The 19382-nt window shown below is 40.7% G+C and overlaps 2 protein-coding genes across 2 annotated transcripts in view; both read left to right on the forward strand.

The window, feature by feature from the left end:
• LOC105983958 (aldehyde oxidase 3-like) overlaps window positions 1-3127 on the forward strand; it is an 89655-nt gene extending 86528 nt beyond the window's left edge. The window contains exon 35 of the mRNA XM_013014025.1: window positions 1822-3127. Within this exon, the coding sequence (XP_012869479.1) occupies window positions 1822-1875 (54 nt within the window). The 3' untranslated portion in view covers window positions 1876-3127. The remainder of the gene's footprint in view (window positions 1-1821) is intronic.
• A 7078-nt stretch (window positions 3128-10205) lies between these two features.
• The window catches only part of LOC105997286 (aldehyde oxidase 4-like), a 58120-nt gene continuing 48943 nt past the window's right edge, over window positions 10206-19382 (forward strand). The window contains exons 1-2 of the mRNA XM_013031703.1: window positions 10206-10262; window positions 13665-13722. Coding sequence (XP_012887157.1) covers window positions 10206-10262; window positions 13665-13722 — 115 coding nt within the window. The remainder of the gene's footprint in view (window positions 10263-13664; window positions 13723-19382) is intronic.

Raw genomic sequence — 19382 nt, forward strand, 5'->3', positions numbered from 1 at the left:
TAGGAAGTGGAGCTGTGGCTCAAGACACAGAGCACCAACTTTCAGCAAAAAAAAAGCCAGATGAGAGTGCAAAGCCCTGAGTTCAAGTCCCAGTATCCTAGCAGTGCTTACACATGTGAATATCTTAATGCAAGTACAAATGAATGGATGGACATTCTATTTTCAAGAAATGAATGTCTTCCTCTAGTGCATGCTCTGTGCAGGTAAAAGAGTGTTACCGAAACAGAGACCATTTCCCAAGAAGAATGAAATGCTGCTGTTATCCTTGAAACTAAAGAGAGGCAAAAATGTACCTGTGTTCATTTGAGGACCAGCTGCCTAACTTTCCTGAGTACTGATGACCAGGAATTCATTCTTGAAAGGGTTGTCCTCCTTTATAGAGTATTGGTTTGCTAGACTCTGAATAGAAGTGGACAGGACCCAGAGAATGAGTTGTGAGAACCTGGCGGGAAATGGTTTGCTATGAGGAAGATCCACCAGTGGACTGGACTGGTTAATTGCCTATATGGTGAGAAATATTTTTCTAGCCCTAGAAGCTGAATAAATCCTATAGTCAATATGTGTAGTTTCTACCATGAAATATTAGCATTCAGATTATTTTCACCCTCTTTTTATGACATCAGAAAACAAATTTAGAAAAGTGAAATCAAATCATAGCTCTTGGAATGCACCAAGAGCATATGGGTGGGACAGCAAAATTCTGGTCTTCGTGTGTCTCTAATTTTCTACACATTTCACAAGAAAGGAAAACTGCTTGTGTTTTTCAATATAAAATGCAAGAGCAGGAGTATTTCACCAGCTGAAAGTTTGCAAATGTATTATACCTTCTTTAATTGAATGACTCCCCCCCACACCCATGTAAATCAAGGTCACAACATGATAAATGTCTATGCATGAAGGCTTCTTTATTATGCTCAATTTAGGAAAGATTTAAAGAAAGAAACTATCTTTCCAATTCATTATGCTAGGAAGATGTCAACTGGTGCTTTCTGGTTTATCAGAAAAAAACTGAAAAGATTTGAGAAATTCTATTTTGTGCAATAAATATAAATTTTCTTTTTAGATAAATTTAGGTAAATGTATAAATTTTATAAACCCTACTGAACATCATAACTTTTTTTTTATTTAAGCAAAAAATTACTTCTATTTTATTTTTGAATTAATGTATTTTGTAGCATTGGGGGCTTCATTGTGGCCTTTCTGTCTTATACACACAGTTTGCTAGATGAAAGACTGAAGGAAAATTTGATTGCCTAAATAGAAATTCTATGTTACTAGGTATGTTTAGCTTTTCCCTCACTTATTACATATTTAATCATTTCTCAGTTTCCATATCCAAGTAAGTGCTTATTTTTTAATTCCATACCTTCTGAGTTTTTAGGAACTAAAAGTTAAATTAAATTTATTTAAAGCTACAGTGATATTGTAGTCATTTAACTTTTGTTATTTTTCCTTAGCAAAAACCTCAGACAAATAAAAACTTCAATCTTAAATTAAAAAACAAACAATGAAAGCATACTGAATTCAATGGGCTAGGCCTTCATTTTATATACAATTATTAAAAAGACTACAAAATTATAATCAGATGCATAAATATTAAGCACCTGAAGAGTACTCTCTGTTCTTTATATCTTGTTTCAATTTTAATAAAATTCCAATCCCTATGTAAACTCAAAATTTTATATTATTATATTTATAGTAGATAATGTAATAATTTAGATTAAGCATTTACTTTAAATATATTGCTGCTGATTATATGGGTACTTTTATTTTTTCTGTTTTTCAAGCATATTCCTTAATTTTTCTGAATTTTTCTTTTAGGTTCCACAAATTGATTCTGAAGGCTGTAAACCTTGGTCCATCCCAGTTGCCTAATGTTTTGTTTTCAAAAACAAACATTAACTTTCTGATGGATTTAAAGACTCAGTAGGTCACTAATGTAAGCATCTTTATCTAAAAGATATGATTTCTTTATATAAGAAATTCTTTCTGTAAGAAACTGAGAGTTTTATGTAAGAAATTCTTTATAAAAGAAGTTGGGAGCAAGTCTTACATCTTCCCATTTCATATTTACAAACTATCTTGTAATCTTCAATTATACATATATAAGCAAGATGTTGCTGAAACTTCAACAAAAATATGGTGTTTGATTTGGTGTAATCAGCATAGTATTTTTCAATTGTGAACCATTCTTCTATCTGATTCAGATAAGATAAAAGCCTAGACTACAATGATCTTGTTCTGAGAAGAAAAAAAAAGAAATCAGGTTGATTGCTGGCAGCTTGTGAAGTATCTTCTTTAAGATAATGTTCTGCATTAAATACTGGTATATCGTAAGTGATCATTCATAGCGCCTGTAAAGTCAGTATTCACTTGCTTATTTCAATGCACAACTTTGCTGGCAGTTCATTATAATGTGTTAAGTCTCTCCTTTATCAAAGAATTATTGATTTACTCAAAGAGTTGCTGAATAAAGGAGGGTCACCTCCTAACATGATTTGTATGAGGGCAAATGAAACTGGAAAGATAATTACATAAAACACTAAAAATATTTGCCACCGTAACCTCAACAAAGCAGTGTTCAGCCTCTTTCTACTTGTTGAATTTTCCCCTATCTCTGTGTTCAAAATGAAGATTAGTTGTATTTGGTTGCACAAAATAAACCTGTGAATGAGGCCAAATAAATAGTCAATAAATATGCCTTTAGGTTAAGCTCCAAATGCATGAACACTCAATATTTTCAGTATTCAAAGCACATTCAGATGCTGTCCAGTTGGAAGTATTCTAATGCCAATTTCCAATGGGGGAAAAGTACACAATAACAGACAGTAACTTCTTTTTGTCTAATTTTTATATATGCAGACTTTTCAGTGGCCATGATTTTCATCAAGATGATTTTGTACACAGCATCACCATAAATCTACTCAATCCTTTTAGGATATTTATTCATTTCTTATCTTTACCGTCTATGCTTCCATTTCCAATGCATGAGCAGTTTGTCTGAGGGTCAAATGAAAAGAATGAAGGATGGTATACTAACTACCCAGGAATAGGAAATTAGGGAGGCAATTTATTTACCATGGGGGTTCTTGTGAGTTTGGGCAGGAACTGCAGCCATAGGACGAACGCAATGACCACTAACATGCATGTCTTTTTCCAGTTTCAAACATTTCCACCTCCTCTGTTGAACACGAGGCTTCCTAATGTGATTAGAGGGATTCATAGCAAATACTTATCACAATAGAAACCACCCAGAAGAAGGCCCAGAAAGAGCCCAGATTGTTCTCTAGGCCACATTGATTAGGTTTATTATCAGGTCTTTAGAAAGAAAGAACAAAAAAAAATGATGACAAATACTAAAACCTTTAGTATTAAAGTATGTATGCAGTCATTTTTGAGAATGTTCTTTTTTTATACCAAAGCTACATATGTGCATAAGAGGTATAATGACTACTGTATGGCCGTCCACTAGCAATGCTACCGGGAAGGCCCAAAGGACCAATTTCACAGATGCCTATCTTAGCCCTCTCAAAACCACAAAGGTGTGATTTTTTTTTTATACTGGAGCAGTCATGTGCAGTCGCTGACCTATTTATAGGAGGAAAGCCCTAATTTTATACCTTCGAGTAGCCCCAACCCAACAACTTGGGGCAGTTGGTCCTTATTTGAATTTTCTGATCTTGAGGTGTAGTTGAATTTTACTGGTAAACCATTCCTTGCTATCTTCTTATTCTGTAGTTCTTGTGTTGCATCTGAAGCAGCAACTTAGATTTTGCACCCCCCCCAAAAAAAATAAAGAACCAAGAAGGACCCTACTCAATGTTCAGGCTCTAAGTGGCCAGACTCATGCATGAACAGATCTTTGTTCCTACTCATCTGTGTTCTAAGCTGCACCAAAAGAAGCAGTTTGGAAAATAAAACAAAACGGTATTATTGTATTTTTCTGTCTCTCTGTTTCTTAAAGAATATTAACTGAAATCTGATTTGTAACTCATCACAACATTTTTGAGGACTACTAAAATTTTCCTCAAAGTGGGAGATGGGGAGAATGTAATCATAATATTCAATGTATATCCTATGAAACTAAGAAAATTGAGGGTAGGGGTTGGCTTGGGAGAGATGGGGAGGATGATGAAAGGGGTGATATCAATCAAGATGTATTGTACTTATAAGAACGATTTGTTGGATGGTAACTCCTTTGTATAATTAAAGAAAATAAAAATGGTTTCCTCTAAATTTCTCAAGCCTTATGACTTCTGTTTCTCCAAAGTCCATCAAACTTTGGCCCAGGTCCAGCTTCTCTGCCAGTATTTCCTTGTCTTTGCCTTCTTTGTGTTGCTTCCCTATATCACTCAGCTTGCTTTCAGCAAAAGAAAGCACAAGATCAATCTGAGAGGAAGAAATCCCTCTCTGTGGAGGAATAGATATGGAGAAAGGAAGACAGAACACGTTTCCTCAGTCTACCCAATCACAACTTCAATAACTGCAGACCGAAAAAAAAATGTTAAGAAACATTTTGGTCCACTGACAAGAAACCATATACTGCTAGAAAGCCCCTTAGCTGAGATCAGCTCATGCGAGGAGCTGTGAAGAGGCTGTAGCACAGGAGAACAGAAGTGCTAGAATGTTCTGCACTGCTGCTCAGGCTGAAACACCCACAGAGACCTGTGGGGAGAGGATTTTGCTTCAAATAAAGAGAACAGGTCTGAACTTTATTCCCTAGCCATCCATGTGGAGGATCATTTCCATTCTTCGGTTAAATAGTTGCATGGCAGCAAGAACCCAAGAGAAGTCTCCATCCGTTCAGAGCAGAACTAGAATTGAGAAACACTCAAATCAAATATAGATTGTATGGTCTCTACAAATGTTATGGGAATATTTGAAGGAGGCATTATCCTTTAATTCTGTTTCAGGAAATCTTATTTCTGCCTGTATATTCTATTTGTCCCGTGTGGAAAATTAGTGTTTAAACAACAGATGTTCTCTTGTCGAAGTCCCCAGAAGACAAGGTCCCTGGGTTCTCAGCCTTTGTTTCCAGGGAGGATGAGCTTCCCTAGCAGGACAATGGAAAGTCCAGAGCTTCACAATTTTTGTGGACAAAAGAGATCTAACCCTACTGATAACACAAGAGCTCAGTAAATATCTAACTCCAAGGTGTAATTGCAGGTTTGACATGCTAGCAGTGGCCAGGTCACCCTTATGATTGCAAGTTTGGGCACAGAGCCCTAAGGCTCTGGCAGGGTGGCCATGCTATTCAATCTTCCAGAACAGCTGGTGATCTCTACATACACATTTCTGTTCACCAGGGAGGCATTGCCACTCCACCTGCCTGAAAAGAAATGCATCAAAATAGGCAGGATTCAGACTTGTCAACCCATCTCAAAGGGTCACCCTGGGTCTGCCCACCAGCTACGTTTTCATCAGTGGCAAAACCAAGCCTGCTCAGCCAGTGCCTAGAAGCATTCAGGGTCACACACTCCAATTTTAGAAAACGTGATGGATGAAAGCTGGGCGATGAATTGCTCTGACATTTTTTAAGCTGTAGTAGTTTCTATTTCATGTGCCAGGGAAACTTTATTACTCTGTTAGGGTAGACTATTCTAGCACTCCAGGGAAGCTAAAAATCAGTCACTGTCTCACCAAGTGGCTAAAGAAACAAGTCAAGTGAAATTATAAATAGGAACTTCATAGGGCTCACACTCAGATTGGTAAAACCTGTAACTATCTTTCCAGTATTTCTGCTCTCTCCCTTGCAAAAGGGAAGATTTATTTTTTCCTCAAAGTTTATTAAAAGTAGCTGAACTAGCATGGGGAGGCATTTTACCTGGCATATGCTTGAATGAAGAGCAAAAATTAGCTATTACACAAATTTAAACACTCACATACATACTTAACTTGTATCCCAAACTCCATTCTACTCTCAAACTGCATTCCACTAGGTTTGAAAAACCCAGCCCTACTCAACTGAGATGCAACCCAGCAGTATGAAAACCCTACCACGGACTCCAGGCACGGGACATCCTCTGGAGGCATCAGGAAAATGTCTACAAAGTCACCTGTCTTTGTTTTCTAGAATTTCTTCCATGATTTCTAAGCCTGTTTTGAAACAGCCCTGATAGCTAGGCCCTGGTGGCTTAGACCAATAAATCCTAAATACTGAGGAGGTTGACGTCCGAGGAGAATGATTCAAAGTCAGCCCAGGCAAAAAGTATAGGAGATTCTATCTTCAGTTAATCAGCAAAAGCCAGAAGTGAAGGTGTAATTCAAGTGGTAGAGTGCCAGCCTTGAGCTAAAAATATGTGAAAGAGCTTTAGATCCTGAGCTCAAGCCCTAGTATAAGGGAGAAAAAGAAAGAAAATGAAAAGGAGAGAGAAAGAGAAACAGCGTCAGAAGACAATGAGACAGAGAGAAAAGGAGGAGGAGGAAGAAGAAAGAGAAAAAGAAGGAGAAGGGAAGAGGGAGAGGAAGAGGGAGGAAAAAGGAGGAAGAGAGGAGAGGAGAGGAGAAGAGAGGAGAGGGGAGGAGAGGAGAGGAGAAGGGAGGAGAGGGGAGGAGAGGAGAGGAGAAGGGAGGAGAGGGGAGGAAAAAGAGCCTAGGCGTCAGCTAGTTTTTTCTGCATTCCTGCTATGAGTTGTACTCTGAAGACAGACGGCTGGACTGCCCTTACTAACATCTGAAGAGTGCGCAGAGCAGGCTCCAGAAGATACATCCACTAACTGTTCAGAATGGTCTCCCAACACAACAGAACGAGGACTTTTCCCATGGCACTTATTCTACAATTCTCGTGGAGTTTGTGCTTAGGTCATCAATAGCTGACCACTGAGGAAATTGACATCTCCAGTCTATATCCTCCCCTGAGCTCCAGATTCCTATATCCAATAACTTGGATAATCAAAGAGACAACTTAAACTGTGCAGGTCTAAGAGAGTTTGACTCCCTTTGCTTCAGAGGCCAACATCACATCCCCTGTCTTCTCATCTCCATGAATGACATCACCACTCACACAGTTGTTCAAGGCAGATCCCTAGGGTTCATCCTGAGTCCTCTCTTCCCTTTACCCCCATTGCATGGCTATCTATCAGCTGGTCCCACTGTATCTACCTACACAATTCATACCAAGGCTGTCCTCTCCATCTTGATGCCTAACTACCCTACATTGCCAGAATACACAGAAATAGCTTCAGATCCAGTCTCCAGGATACCAACAGTAATTCTTTTTCTACCCAATGAAGTACTCAGGTTTAAATCACACCCTGTTATATCCTAGCTGGGATATAACTGAGGGCTTCAAGCCTTTGTTCTGGCCCTGTGGTCCCTGACTTTCTCCCACACCCCCTTGCTCCCACTCCACCCACATAGCCATGTTATTCTTCCTTCTGCCATTTCCATAGCCTACCTCATTTCTTCCTTAGGGCCATTGTACTTTCTGCTCTGGTCCCTAACCTTTTCTTGGGGGAGGGGGTGATTATACTTTTAGGACACTGTACAGATGCTACCTAAACTTGAACTTGAATTAACAAATAGCCTAGCTGCATTAGTATTAGCCATTTCTTGATGTTTGTTTGTCAGTTTTGGGGCTTGAACTCTGGGCCTGGGCACTGTCCCTCAGTTCATCAGCTCAAAGCTAGCACTCTACCACTTGAGCCCCAGTTTTCTGGTTGTTAATTAGAGATGAGAGTCCCCTTCCCAGGCAGGCTTTGAACTGTGATCCTCAGATCTCAGCCTCCTGAGTAGCTAGGATTACAGGCATGAGCCACTGGTGTTCAATTTCTTTAGGTTTTGTTTCTCCAGGTGTTGATCATCCTGTCACATTAGAAATAAATGGCATTTTATCTAGTACTTTACAGTTTCCGTAAGATACACACACACAAACACACCTGAGCTCCATGGAATCTGGACCTTGTCAAGCAACAATAAGTATTTTCAAATGAATGCTTTAATTTGATAGTCATATTCCTGTTAAATATTCCCATGCAATTCATGGGCAAGAATAAAACAAACTACAATGTACACCTCTCTAAATCACAATATGCACTTTCTCTCTTGTCTTCACACAGATGATGGTTCTCTCGTCTAGAAACAGCCTTCCTTTCTTTTTCTTGTGAGCTCTTGTTCATCCTTCAAAATCCTATTCAGGCAATGAGCACTCAATGGGGATGAGGCTGAGATGGATGGAGGCGGCAGGACAGAGGAGCATGCAGCCAGCTGGTGAGATTAGAAGCAGGGGCTTTGAGGAAGAATGGATTGGAATCTCTGGGGTGAAATCCTGCCCAAAGCCTGGAGTTCTCACTTTCCAGAAGGTAAAGAAGGCAGCCTTGACCATCCAACAGCTGTACGTCCCTCTCTATACAATCTTTAACATCTCAAACTTAATATGTCCCAATAGGACTTGTGACATAGAAGCCACATTCAACCAACAGTTCCACACCAAAGCTTGGCTTGCACCATGCACATACACCATGTCCAACCGGCTGCACATCTGGCCTCCGACCTGCCACCTCCCCACCCCCACCCCGGGCCAGGCCTCCTCATCTCTTAATGGTACCTCTGTCATAACTTGCAGTTTTCTTGCTCACACTTGCCTCAGCCCTTTTACTTTCCACAGCAGCCAAAGCCACATTTGAAAACCGTGAACCAGATCCTGTCATCCTGTGCTCAAAACCTTCTAAATAATTCAGCCACTATGTGTGCGTTAGCCTCACTTCCTCCAGCAAGAGCCCAGAAAGGAGGTTAAAGACACAGACTCCAGAGTAGTCCTGCGGCTCATTGGCTCTGTGCCTCTGTTCCTTATCAGCAAAGGGAAGGTGGTGATGCTAGTGCTTTCCTGAGTCCTGAGATCAACCTCCAATTCATGCCAAGCCTGTGTGCATGGAAGCAGTTTAAAACAATTTTTCATGTTGTGAAACGTTAACTTAGGGGAAAAAAAACCAAGTGAATTTTAAAAAGACTAATGAAAGAGGGCTGGGAAGGTGGCTCAGTGGTAGAGCACTTGCCTTGCATGCATGAGGCCCTGGGTTCGATTCCTCAGCACCACATAAGCAAAAAGAAAAAAGCCGGAAGTGGCGCTATGGCTCAAGTGGTAGAGTGCTAGCCTTGAGCTGAAGAGCTGAGGGACAGCGCCCAGGCCCAGAGTTCAGGCCCCACGACCAGACCCCCCAAAAAATAAATAAATAAATAAGAAAGACTAATGAAAGAGAACATAATTGCTGGTTGTCCTCCTAAAGCCTCGCCCATTCCCCGTGCTGAGCATCTGACCTGGGCCCTTGCATGCTGGGTAAGCTTTCTACCACTCAGCTACACCCCAGCCCTTGACAAGCAAGGTCTTTTGCTTTGTTTGGTTTGGTCAGTCATGGGGCTTGAACTCTGGGCCGGGGCACTGTCCCTCAGCTCTTTAGCTTAAGATGAGCACTCTACCACTTGAGCCATAGCGCCACTTCCAGTTTTCTGGTAGCTAATTGGAGATAAGAGTCTCACAGACTTTCCTGCCTGGGCTGTCTTTGAACCATGATCCTCAGATCTCAGCCTCCTGAGTAGCGAGGATTACAGTGAGCCACCAGCCACCAGCACCTAGCAACAAGCAAGTTTTAAAGACATTATCTTTGTAAAATCTTTTTTGATGTGTAACATGAGATCTCCTTTGCCTTGTAACACACACACACACACACACACACACACACACACAAAGCCTTGAGAATTAAAGTCTTATCACTGAATTGTATTGACCTATAACTTGTCAGGCTAAAAAATAACAGCCTGTTTAAAACACTTTTCGTTTGATTTGGCTATAAACCTGTTTTGAGAGTGGAGGATATGACTTCAGTGATAGGCTATGACAAGTTTGGGGACAGTTTAAAACATTTATTTAATTGGAGAAAACTAGTCATAGACTTCAAAGGCAGCACACAGACTTGCTGATTTGACTCACTGATGGAAGAGAAAAGATGCTTAACTTTTGCCAAGAGCTGATAGGAGCTTCTGTGAGCCCAGCAGAGAGCCCTGGTTGGTTGGTGCTTGTCAGCTGACAGTATGTGTAGCTATAAAACACCCTGAATGTGTCTGTAGCATCAGCCTGGACTTCCTCCAGTCCTACAGGCATCCAAGTTATTGCCCTGTCATCTCTGCTTAAGAAAAAAAGAAAGAAAGAAAGGAAAAAAAGCCTATCCCAGTGTGGGTTTGTTTGGTTTTGGTTTGTTCTATTTGGGTGTATGATGCCTTCCCTTTCCAATTCTGATGAGTTGATTTTCTTTGTGAATGGAAGAAAGGTAAGTTTATAACATGATTAATATGGCATTTTGTATATCAGGGATAAAAGCCAAGAATTCTTTTCACTATGGTACCATTCTCATTTCTTTAGTCTCTGTCTCTGTCTCTCTGTCTCTCTCACTCTTCTCTTTTTTTCAAGTCATAGATAGTGGTGAGAATTTGGACATGCATCATTAGTTCACATTTTTCTGCCAAACTATTAAATCATGAGGGTCTCTGCTTGGTTTTTATTTTTCTTTTGGGATCAGATTTTTTTAGCTCTTATTGTACTTGTTATGCCACTATGAGAACTAATTCTGAAAGTTGGCTATATTTAAATACTAGCTTTCCTGGAGTTCACCAGTGCTTTTCAGTAGAAGTGATCTGTAGCATTGAGGCAGATAGTAGCATAGGACTTTGCAGTGATATAGTTTCATCTTTTTGAAAGTTCCCTCAGTCTGGAGGCAGAAGTGTCCCTGTAAGGGCTGTGCAGTCAGTAGGTGACTGTGTCCTTTACAGAAGACATTTGTTCTCAATGTTGTGCTTCATGAGCAAACCCAACACATGATAACTTTGAGGTGATTTAAAGTCAGAATTAATATTGAATTGATTTGGGGGCAATTCTGGAAAAACTAGTAAAATAATAATATAAAAAGTGACTATCTGGAGGAGGAAATGAAACTTGAATAGAGGCTAAAATTCTTGGTGATTTTGACTATCAATAGCAATCACCGGTCATTTCTTTTTTTATTTTTATTTATTTATTTTTTGGTCCGGTCGGGGGCCCGAAACCCGGGCCTGGGCGCTGTCCCTCAGCTCTTCAGCTCAAGGCTAGCGCTCTACCACTTGAGCCACAGCGCCACTTCTGGCTTTTTTTTCTTTTTGCTTATGTGGTGCTGAGGAATCGAACCCAGGGCCTCTGGCATGCAAGGCAAGTGCTCTACCACTGAGCCACCTTCCCAGCCCTCACCGGTCATTTCTGAGAAAAAGAAAAAAAGCAAACCAAACCTATGAACTTATAAATATAAAATGAAAAAGAAAGTCAAAAGTTCAAAGAAAGCCTGGGCTTGGCAAGCTGAAACCCAAATGGGACATCAGAGAAATCATTGCTAGGGGACAATCTGTAGCAAGTTCAAAGCTAAGAACTTTTCTTGGTGTGCGGAAATGGCCTTCACTGCCTTTCCTGTTGAGAAAAATAAGTTGTTTATCCTTCAGTGTTGGGCTAGAATGATGAGTCTTCTCTCTGGGATTCCAGCCTTTCAGATTCAAAGCCTTTGCTTTTGTAGTTGTAGCCCTCTTTACTTCACAGATTTCTAAGGCAAGATAGAGATAACAAAAGGAGGTGACATGCACCCATCTTTGAAGATGCTGTGGTGGTTCTTTCCTTCACACATGGGGGTGCAGGTCAGCTGAAACACACCTCCCATCGATGCATGTAGTGACCACACCTGTGCACGGCTGCACACAGCTCCTCTTGTGTTTCATATTATTTCTTTCCTGTCTTTTTATGTTTTCTCTCCCTTGTGTTTTCACTCTTATGCATTTAAAATCTAGACGCTTCCCTCTACATATAGACATATCCTTGAAAGTATGTCTTATATGTCCATGGATGTGGGTGTTCTTAACTTACACAAATGATGTCAGAAGTTGTAACTCTCCTTTTGTTTGTTTGTGAATCAATCCTGTTTCTGAGGTCTATGGAGGTCATGCTTCAAACACTTGGCTCATTACTTCGAAATGCATAGTTACCCAAGGTGTGTTTATCTTTCCTAACGCATTGCCACGGTGATGAGCAGTAGTTGCCTCCAATTCCTCACCACTCCAAAATGTTTCACAAACATCCTCTGTGTACCTACTCACCAACACTAGGAAGCATCTCTGTATGAAATTGCAGCAAGATAACTTCACAGGTCCTGCCAGGTGACTTTGGAAGATACAGTTCAAGTAACATTTCCCAGTTAACAAAGAGATGATGCATCAATATAGATATGCCAGTACTTGCTACAAACCAGACTTTCAATACCTTGTTTGTCTCTGGATGCAAAATGCTGTTTCATTGTTGGCCTCATTTTTACCTCTCTGGTTCATAACATAGATGACTTATTAAAGCAAAAGGGATTTATTTCCTGGTGTGATTCCTGAAATATTTAAATAACTGGGAATACGATCTATTTACTCTTAACAGAACTACATTGGCCTTGATTAATTTCTCCCAAGTCAAATCTTGCCTTTCTCCTGCTTCTTTTGGAACCTTGTCATGTTTTGTGCTCTAGACTATAAAGTGTAACCATGACTAATGGGGATAGTAGTAACTAAGTGCCACCCCATTGGGCTTCCCAAGTGATTGGGAGGTGTTTACTTGGAAATCCAAGTGTTTAGTGTCAACAGACTTTGCTCCTCTAGTACCAGGAAGACTGGAAGAGGCATAGTAGTTCTTCTTGCTCCATAGGAAATAATCTCCATAACCACATAATTCTGATATTAAAATGCAAAGAACTTGAATGCTTTGGTTTCTCTACTGGTTTCTCTATCAGTAGTCCTATAGCCCACCAATGTCGAAAGCATGGATGCTGAGCTGATTTCTAGTTTTACAAATCTTTGGAGAACTCAGAATGAAACTTGGAAGTAGGAGACATTGTATGAAGAAATAATGTGGCTTTCTGCCTTGGCCAGGTGATAAGAATTTAAAAAAAAACTTTAATACAATGAGGTCCCTTTGTCTGAGTTCTGCATTGTTTCCCTTCCAGGTAAGTTGTTTTCTGACTTTCCATAATCTTGCCTGCCTGAGTCCCTCCAGGGACTGCAGATGAGACAGGGGCTCTTGCTTTTTTGTTGTTGTTTATATGTGGGCTTTATTTTTTTGGAGGGGGACAGTAGTGAGCTCTGAATTCAGTTCCAGGTCATATACATGCTAGCAATCACTACCACTGAGCTACACCTATCAAGTGCTAGCTTTGATCTGTGCCTCTAACAGCCTGGAGCTCAGCATGTGGGACAGAGCCGTGACTAATGTCCCCTCCACTTTCCCTCTCATGCTGGCCCCTCCATCTCAGTGGGAGACATAATAAATGAGTAGAAGACGTAGGGAAGCAAAACCTCGGGTTTAGAATATCGCTGCTAACCTTTTCTATGACTTTCTGTGGCCACGAACTGGCTGAGTCAATTTTAGAATCAGTGCATCTGTTCCCTACCTGGGTCCCTTCCAGGTGAGATAGGTGAATGATCGTTGTACATATTAGAAAACTCAGACATTGAAATGATGCGTCACTATTTATTTCTTCAAAATTCTGGTTCCAAGTTACATTTGTTATTTTTCCCTTGAAAAACCACCTCCATCAAAAACATGTGCTCAGATAATGGATAAAATTGCTGTAATAAATTGAATCTGTCTTCCTACAATTCCTTCCTGTTTCACAATGTAGGTAATAGAGAAGAATGCCGATCCAGAAGTCAATCTACTGTTCTACCTGAGGAATGTCTGTATCCTTTCATTTTACTGTAATCAATCTGAGTTTGGTGGGGGAAATGTCACCATGCTAGAAATTATCAAGAAGGCCACTTGGGCTTCTTTCATTGGCAGAATCCCACTGGAGTTCAAGGAACATATCTATCTATCCATGTTCTTTATGTTATGATTTTTACCAGAGGAAAAAACAAAAGAAACCTCTAGCAAACCATGATTGTGCCCACTTAGGAAATAACTTGATGCCTTTTGAACCCTATGGTACACTGATGTTAATGTCATACTCAGAAATTTTTTTGTGTGTGTATATACACACACACATACATACACACACACACACACACACACACACACACACATTTTCAGCCAGGCATTGATGGCTCATGCCTGTGATCTTAGCTAGTCAGGAGGCTGAAGTTTGAGGATCTTGGTTCAAAGCTAACCAGACAGAAAAGTGCATGAGACTCTTGTCTTCAATTAACCAGCATAAAAGATAAAAATAGATATGTACCCACGTAGTAGATTGAAAAAGTCAAGGAAGAGTATAAGGACCTGAGCTCAAGCCCAGGACTGGTATGTACACACACACACACACACACACACACACACACACACACACACACACACCCTAAAAACCTAAATCTGTCTATCCAAATATCCAGGAGTTCACATTGCTGATACTACTGTACTATAAGACCTTTTATTGATTTATTCTATACCCTTGCATGATCCATATCAAAGTTTAATTAAGATATTTCAAAATTATGACTTAAGTAGGTCAGAGCTTTTGAGCCATCTTGAGCCCTGTACAGAATGTAGTCAATGTATTCCAAGCTCTCCACCTCTGATCCTGACTCCCCATTCCTCCAGGACCTGCAGTAATCTTTGGTAAACAGTTATTCAAGGAAAATTGCTTGAGTTTTGGTGCACTTAGAAAGGGATGTGAAAAGAAGAAATTGTGGCAATGGTTATACAAATGTATATATGAGATAGAATTGCATCAAGTAGTACACTCGAATATAAATGCATATATTTAACGATTGATTGTACTGATGCCAATTTGCTGGGTTTAATGCTGTCCTACAGCTATGTGAATGTCACTACTTAGGGAAACATGGTGATTAAAGGGCAGGACATTGTACTTACTACTTCACAACTTCCAATGAGACTGTAATTAGTTATTAAAGAAAAGGAAAAGAACATTAACAGTAGCCAGACACTGTTGGCTCACACTTGTATTCCTAGCTACTCAGGAGGCTGAGTCTGAAGGTTATAAGTTTAAAGGCAGTTGGGGCAGGAAAGCCTGTGAGATTCTTATCTCTGATCAACCACCAAAAAGCCATAAGTAGAGATATGGCTCAGGTAATAGAGTGCCAGCATTGATCAAAAAAGCTAAGGGACAAAATCCAGGCTCTGAGTTTACTCCTAGTATCAGTACACACAAGCATACACACGTGCGAAAATATACACTCACTAAGTACCTAGAAAGTGCTAGGCCCTCGGTATCCAGAGATGAACAAGAGAACACGATAATACTACCCTCTTTGTCTCCTAGGATCACACCTAAAAGTACTACTTCATTATTTCTATTCTTGTCTTGATAATACCTAAGAAATAATTTCTACTTGGTACCTGGTCTTCTGTCCAAACTCCATCACTCTCTACTTCATCCTTATAATCTGTTTTCCTCCTGTATCATTGACTTTTTCCTCCCTGTATCATTGACCTGTGGTCAGTACTGCCTCCTAACATCCCTGATCCATTCACATTCCAGACGGTCCACCTTCCCTCCCCCAGCCTCCCATCTTGTTCCCAATTCAGGATCTCACTATTAGTCTGAAAGCCTTAGCTTTCCTCTTTTATATCATTCCCAAACTCCTCACTCATATCATGCGTTCTTTACATTTCCTAAATAAAGAAGTTCAGCTCTCTGAGTGGCTAGCTGAAAATTCATAGACTCCCAAGAAAACATGGCCCCAGCCAGCCCCAGGCAAAGTCACTAGAGAACTCCACCTTCCAGCACTTGCCTCTGTACATTCCTTGCCAAATATAAATGCACAAGTCTGCATAAATCAAACTCTCCTGTCACTTCCAGGACCTAACTTGTGATTAGAGTTCTGAAGCAGAGAGGGTGGTATTATTTTAATATGTTCCTCCTCAATGGGTGGTTCTGATGAATGGCCAATATAAACAATGAATATTTGTAAATAACCATGGATTTTTTTCTGCAAGAAAGAATACTAGCCTACTGTGCTTTCACAGGATTCTTGTGACTATTTCTCTTTTTTTTTTTGCTGTTTGTGGTGGTTATCATGGGGCTTGAACTCAGGGCTGGGTGCTGTCCCTGAGCTCTTTTGCTCAAGGCTAGGCTGGTGTTCTACAATTTTGAGCCACAACTCCATTTCCAGTTTTCCGGTGGTTAATCGGAAATATGAGTCACACAGACTTTCCTGCCCAGGCTGGCTTTGAACCTCAATCCTCAGATCTCAGTCTCCTGAGTAGCTAGGATTACAGGCGTGAGCCACCAGCACCCAACTCCTGTGACCCTTTCTAAAACCCTATATATAGATTCCTGTTCATAATTGTATGAGATTCTCTCAATTTTTGTCTCCATACCATTTAAACTTCAGTTTCCCACAAAACCTCAGTTTTTGCTGACTTGGGAGCCCATGACGTGTCATTGGCAAAGGAGGACATAGTCATACAAAAAATAAAATTGTTTGGGGACATCCCCACTATCCCTTCTACTATTCCACTCCCTCTCTGCCCAAGGCCAGGAGATCCTTCAGAGGCTCCAGCCTCCTTTTGAGTCTTCCCCTCCCAGATGCTCTGCAAGGTCTGAGGGACCTGATCCCATATCATTTCTCCCTCAACATTCCCCAGCCTGATTTTAAGCACTCTGATTCAGCAGGACCAGACGATGCATCACAAAACGTGAAGTGGCCACAGTTATTTAGGGCAAGGAAAGTGTGGCATGATAGAGTTGTTTCATTCCTGGGAGATGTTGGCTTTTGATAAAAACTGAGTGTTTGGGGGGGGGTCTCAGAAGGATCCTCAAACATTTGTCATTCACATACCCTTCACCGTAACCCTGACATTTCATGCAGTTCTCAAAACAGTGATTCCATGCAACCAACAAATGCTATTAAGCACTGGGTGTGCAGAGGTATGCTAGATATACTTATATATCTAGCCCTCTCAAAGATGACAGCTCTGACTGAGAACACAGGGAAAGTGTAAAGAGTACATGGCAGACGTAAAGAGGGAGGGAACAGATAAGGGAGGAGTAAGAGTTTTCAAGGCAAATTGAAGTTTGAGCCAAATATGTTCTAGTCAGCAGCACAGGAGCCAAAGGCAATGTGTGTGTGTGTGTGTGTGTGTGTGTGTGTGTATTGCTAGCTGGTCCCTGGTGGCTTACACCTGTAATCCTAGCTACTTCAGAGGCTGAGATCTGAGGATAGTAGTTTGAAGCCAGCCCAGGCAGGAAAGCCCATGAGACTCTTATCTCCAATTAACCACCGGCAAGCAGGAAGCTGGAAGTGGAGCTGTGGCTCAAGAATGCTAGCCTTGAGCACCAAAACTCAGGGACAGCACCCAGCCCCTGAATTCAAGCCCCAGTACTAGCATGTGTGCAAACGCGCGCGCGCACACACACACACACACACACACACACACACAAATATATTGCTCCTGAGAAGCTAAAAGGAATTTATCCTTATAGATAATAAAAGTAAGAAGTAAAAGTAAGAATGGAAGAATATGATAGGAAAGCAAAGATAACTAACCAATGAAATCCTTGAAGTCAGGGATCAGGTCTGCACCTATTGGCTGCCCATTTAGTTCCAGGAAGTGGAACTTCTGGATATGCTGCCAAACTGTGTGCCTCAGCAAACTCACAGAGCTCTTCTACAGAAAGAAGCACAAACAAAACTCATGATGTGTATTGATTTTTTTAATTTAATTTAATTTTATTTGTGAACATACTGTACAGAGGGGTTACAATTGCATGGGCAGGATAATGCGTACATTTCTTACCAAGCATTGCAGCTTCCTCCTTTGTTTACCCTTCCCATCCCTTCCCAGCCTCCCCCCTCCCCCCATCCCAATCCTTCTCCTTCCCCCCTCCCCCCCACCCCCTTCCTCCCCACCCCGCACCGATGTTGTAAAGCTCGTTTTGGACATGACAACCTGTACTTCTCATTGTTGCATCAGATCCACCTGTATCCTTAAACAACTGGTGTGTATTGATTTTTATTCAGCCTAAGTATGAATCCTGCGCTTAGCTTATAAAATTAAAGTATTCCCAGTTAAAGTTAAATTTGAAGGCAGAGAACACACATACGGTAAAGTTCATCTGAATTCAAATTCAACTGGGGATCCTATATCTTAGCTGGCAACCCTACCTAACAATGAGCCCACAGAATGCAAAAGAAATCGAGTCAGCCTTTTTACAGAGAGTAGAGGATGGAACAGCAAAAACCAGCTGGGGTAGGGTGTCAGAGGACCAAACAGCCAGTGGAATCCTTTTTTTCACTTTTCATTCAGAGCTGCAATGCACATCACAGAGCTGTTTTAAGTTCCAACAAAGTGAGAAGTGACCTCCAGCTTTGAGCCAGACACCACTCTGATTGGATTCTTAATTTGGAAATTTCAGGACACCAAAAACAGAAGCAAAGGATTCCCTGCCTTTTACATCCTATTCAAAGGAGGTCAGACCGACACTACTTTCAAACATCTACCTAGCCTTAGCAGTCAGCAGCCCTGACCTGCCCTAGCTGACTCAGACTGGGAACTAGAGAACAGAGTGATGGGTAGCCTTTGGAGCAGCTACACAGAATGAACACCCAAACCAAACTCTTTATTCCAGCAACAGGGAGATTCCTGACCCAGTATCACCCTGTTCAAGGGTAGCAATTTCTAAAAAGAAATTGACTCTTAGCCTACCTGTAAACCAATTATGAGCTCCATTCATGAAATCTTTTGATACTTTACCCAGCAACAATCCCAAGCAAATTCTGGTACATGCTTAGATGTAATTCCAGTGGAAGCTAAAGCAAAGGCTTTGCATATATTATTTATTCCCCCTTTGTGGGAAAAAAAACACAAACATAAGCTTAAGGGAAAAAAAAGATACATGGGTTACTGGCATATTCAAGAACCATAGTTTCAAATTAATCCTTTCTAATCCCATAAGAAGATAAAGGTACTAATTGCTGTACTAGAGAAAGTCAAGCCTCGGGGGTCCAAGGAGGGTGTTCTAGTTTGGCATGCAAACCACTTCCCACCGTCCTCACAGCAGTGACATCACATGGACTCAGAATCTCCTGCCAAACATGCTGAGTTCTGTTGAAACTTGTGAGCTTCTGCAGTACACATTTAGACGCAAATCCTAACCAAACAGATGTGAGGCTCAAGTAGATTTTGCACATCCTACTGACTGTGAACATCCATCCCATTCACTGCAGAAATATCTATGTGTTGGAATACAAAGTTTTGTCATAGTCCTTTTATTCACAAGTAATTGCAGTAAATATCAATATCTTTCCAAACTCTGAATGTACTTTTATATTCAGAAATGCCTCTGGATCTGAGATTTTTCAGGTAAGTTGAGGAACCTCAAGGATTTCTCCTCACTTTCATTAATGAGTTCATTTATAAGCAAAAAGTCAGGCCATCT

The sequence above is a fragment of the Dipodomys ordii genome, unplaced genomic scaffold, assembly GCF_000151885.1.
Source record: "Dipodomys ordii isolate 6190 unplaced genomic scaffold, Dord_2.0 Scaffold1, whole genome shotgun sequence".
In the NCBI taxonomy this organism is placed as follows: domain Eukaryota; kingdom Metazoa; phylum Chordata; class Mammalia; order Rodentia; family Heteromyidae; genus Dipodomys; species Dipodomys ordii.